We start from the raw sequence: 3786 nt of genomic DNA on the forward strand, positions 1-3786 counted from the left end.
ATAAAAATCTTTTAAATTTTAAACTTTCAAAAGTATAGGCAAATTATATACTAGTTTAATAATATATGATACATCTATAATCTTATATAATATTATATAATAATGTTCTATTCTTTAATAATATAATATAGTCGAGCCGAAAATTGTCTAGTGTGGCCCTCATCCTACGCTGCACGTCGTGTCATTATTATTGAAATATATAGATACGCGCGGTGACGCACGACGAACCGAAATGAAATTGCTACGTATGACGTACGTATATTATAATATTATTGTACATATATTATAGTATTATGGATGTAGGTAGTACACGTCCCACACATAGCACCGAAAATGAAAACTTTACTGATTACTAAATAACGTATTGATTCACGCGTTTCCGATCTATACTACTAGAAGTCCTAAGGGATGTATCGTATACATTAAAATAAAAAAATTACATCGTGAGGTCAATATAATAATGGTTGTGGCTTAACGCATCGTTCGTCAGAGTAGGTATAACATTTATACAGTGACAGGATATGAACAAATTCAGGCCAGGAGAACTATTTTCCAGCCCTCGAGTTTGTTTCATACTAGATATGGAATTTAATAGATCACGTTGCCCCTAAAATTAGAAATTATTAAACATTAGTCCCTACACCTATGTGTGTTAGACCTGCGGTGTGTCTCGTCATAAGTCTTAAATAATACCTATATACATAATATATACCTAATCACGTGACATCATTCCTTATTGACATACCGGCCGATAATAATTTTTGGGCGACAACATATTGTTTAAATCATGATTATGGCGGCACACAATGTATTCCGTTTCATGCGAGCTGCCAATTTCAATGTTGTACTCACAAGACTATTCCGTTAAGTACGTTTTTTTTTACGATTTTTAAATCTTCATAGTCCCCATATCTTTCAAACCTATTATTATTGATCTATCATGCTCACATATATAAGTACACAATGTGAAATAATTCAAAAACTACTCGTTAAAATTTCGATATATGCATCAACAGTTTAAAATTTTTTTATCTTATCGACAATTTCATGTAAAAGCGTGATTCTCATTTGAAAAAAGATTACTATAAAAAGTATAACTAAAAATTCGAAAAATTANTAAACATTAAAAGAAATTACTTATATTTTGCACTCAACAAAAACAGAAAGTAATAATACATTAATAAAAACCTAGGTATATAGGTTATTGGTAGGTAATTAGGTATATTATAGTGTTTTTATTTAATCAATCACTTTAACACATCAATATACATTTTTCTCTACAGCTACCAACAGAAATGCCACTATAATATTATATAATACATTTGTGTTAATAGCTCACTACCTACTACCTGCTACGGCCCGCTCGGAAAACACTAGATATCCCACCGGCATAGTCCATCAATCACCAATGTATATTATATTATATCATAAGACGATCAAGTACGTTTTACAAATTGTAATGTTATTTTGTAGTTTTTAAATTGCACATAGAGGACACCCGCATAATAAAACAACAGCTGTTTTAATGTTTAATGTAGCTCAATAGTTTAACGCAAGCTCATGTTGTATTATACAGGGTGTCCAAATATATGGTGGAAGAGTAGACTACCAAACGTTAAACAAACATATATATTATGTATAATATTTTAACCTAAAGATATAACTATAAAATCAAACTATACGCACACGAACATGACGACAAAACTTGTCATAAGAGTTTCATCACAATTTGTTAAAAGTATTATTCATACGTTTAGACGTTTGGTCAACCCTTTACTGAATGCCACCGTGTATTGAAAACTCGGGATGACCGTCAAGTAAAGCTTCACTAGAGCACACACACCTGCGCAACAGGTGCAAACGTACAACGAGTGTTCGAAATTTAGAATATATAACTACATAAGTGTAAAAAAAATACTGCTACGACACATTTACTATGGTTTATTTTACAAAATGTTCACTTCATAATAATATATTATGTTTATCGTATCTCGCATTAGTCTTGTTTATATAATATAATATAAATCATCAATCTATCGTAACTTATTGGTTTTTATAAAACTGTGCATACTAATATAAACTATGTATATTATAACTATAAATTAAATAATGAGCATTAGAATTACTAAAAATTATTTTTTTTCCCAAGGAAAGAAAAAATTAAAAATTAACACGTTAGCAACGTTGCAGATCATCCCTGTCTTATAAGAATATACATTAAACGCATATAATCTAATGATTATAATAATAATAACTACAGAAATATTATGTTAATTACGTAATATTATGTGCGAACCGGCGATGTAATAAATTGGGTTCGCTTAAAGAAATTTGAATTTTAAAAATTTTTTATTTTACACTGCCGATAAGTTTTTTAAATAAACCTAACCTACCTGAAACAAGAAGAGTATTTTATGAGTTATAAGTGAATTTAAAGTTTTTATAAGTTGAGTAGAGTGTCATTTAGGTAGGTACCCAAAAATATCGAGGTACACAACTCTGTCTAACATCTTGGAATATGAAATTAAAAATGGGTTATTGTTATTCAAAAAAGTAATAAAACTTTAAATACAATGTTTTTTTAAACTATTGTTTGGAAACGACATAAAATTATGTAAAATAAATATTTTTAAACATTTTAAACGTTTTTCAAACAATGAATGTTCTTCGATAAAATAGTTTTCACACGATAACCATGTACCGTGTTCGGTATAGCGAAATGTAGAATAGCGGTTTTTTATAGTTTCCTATAATTATCAAATTGCGTAATACCTGTCACAATACCTAACCAGATTGATCTGCCGAGACCCCACAAAAAAATTATGATTTTGTCCCCACACGAAATATAATAAACTGTAAGTATAAGTACGGTGTTGTCATTAACCTTTGAGTTGGGCGGTGGTTCGGGCACATCCGAGTCCCACTCGGAGCTCAGGTCGTCGCTGGACGCCTCTCCGTACTCGGCGTGTGGCCACGGCACTTCCAACAGAGACTTCTGGTACTGTTCGTAGCCGGGCGCCGCTGAAGTCGAACCGGTGGTACCAACGGTGCTGCAGGTGGTCATCACAGTATTGGAGGTAGCTGTAGTCCGCAACAGCAGTGCCGCCGCCGCTGCTGCAGCGGATCCGGCGGCCGGACTCGATGCCCGCCTCATCCGGCTGCTTCGACCTTTGGCTGGCCTGGGGCCCCTGTGCCAAACACAACTATACCCTTGCCGTACTATACACTCAGTACTAGGGCGACGGGGCGGGGCAGCGCACAGTTTTCGAAATACCAATGGAATGTAAAAAGATAAAATACGATCAGAAATCTTTGCACACCCCATCAGCCGCCGGAGCGGTAGTTAAGACTGTTTCGAAAATTCGTGCCTCCCGCCGCGCCGAAGTACCTATCTATGAGCTATATATTATTTTATATACGACATAATCTAGCAAATGCTTGACAGAATATTAGATGCGTTCGATATGTGCGTGTGTCTGGGATATAGTCAATAACGTATAATAATGTATTATACATGTGTTAATAAATGTACAGTGTACGAAAAAGAAACATTATGACTTATTCATTATATTATAATATATTATAACACCATGCCGTAATTAATGCGTTTAATATTTATAATAATACAATATAGAACCTTATACGCGTTTCGCAGTCGATTTGTGTGATTATTTTGAGGTATTTGTACTATACGAATTATTATAATAATCACACCTGTTCGTTCCCAAGTCGAGATGAGAGCGGTCTAGATATAATATAGTCGGGGTCGGTGCCGGCCGGTACGGG

The 3786-nt window shown here is 33.7% G+C and overlaps 1 protein-coding gene across 1 annotated transcript; it reads right to left on the minus strand.

Moving 5' to 3' along the window:
• Positions 1 to 2657: 2657 nt before the first annotated feature.
• Positions 2658 to 3774, minus strand: LOC111031449. The gene is made up of 2 exons (XM_022311374.1): positions 3715 to 3774; positions 2658 to 3188 (listed from the first exon to the last, which is right to left on the minus strand). Exon 2 carries the CDS (start codon positions 3152 to 3154, stop codon positions 2738 to 2740), a length of 417 nt encoding a protein of 138 aa, XP_022167066.1. The 5' UTR covers positions 3155 to 3188; positions 3715 to 3774; the 3' UTR covers positions 2658 to 2737.
• Between the last annotated feature and the right edge of the window lie 12 nt (positions 3775 to 3786).

This window comes from Myzus persicae, unplaced genomic scaffold (genome assembly GCF_001856785.1).
Source record: "Myzus persicae strain clone G006 unplaced genomic scaffold, MPER_G0061.0, whole genome shotgun sequence".
In the NCBI taxonomy this organism is placed as follows: Eukaryota; Metazoa; Arthropoda; class Insecta; order Hemiptera; family Aphididae; genus Myzus; species Myzus persicae.

Bases quoted from the DNA above. Each gene is read 5' to 3' on its own strand.
- LOC111031449 (XM_022311374.1), bottom strand. From the start codon at position 3,154: ATGAGGCGGGCATCGAGTCCGGCCGCCGGATCCGCTGCAGCAGCGGCG.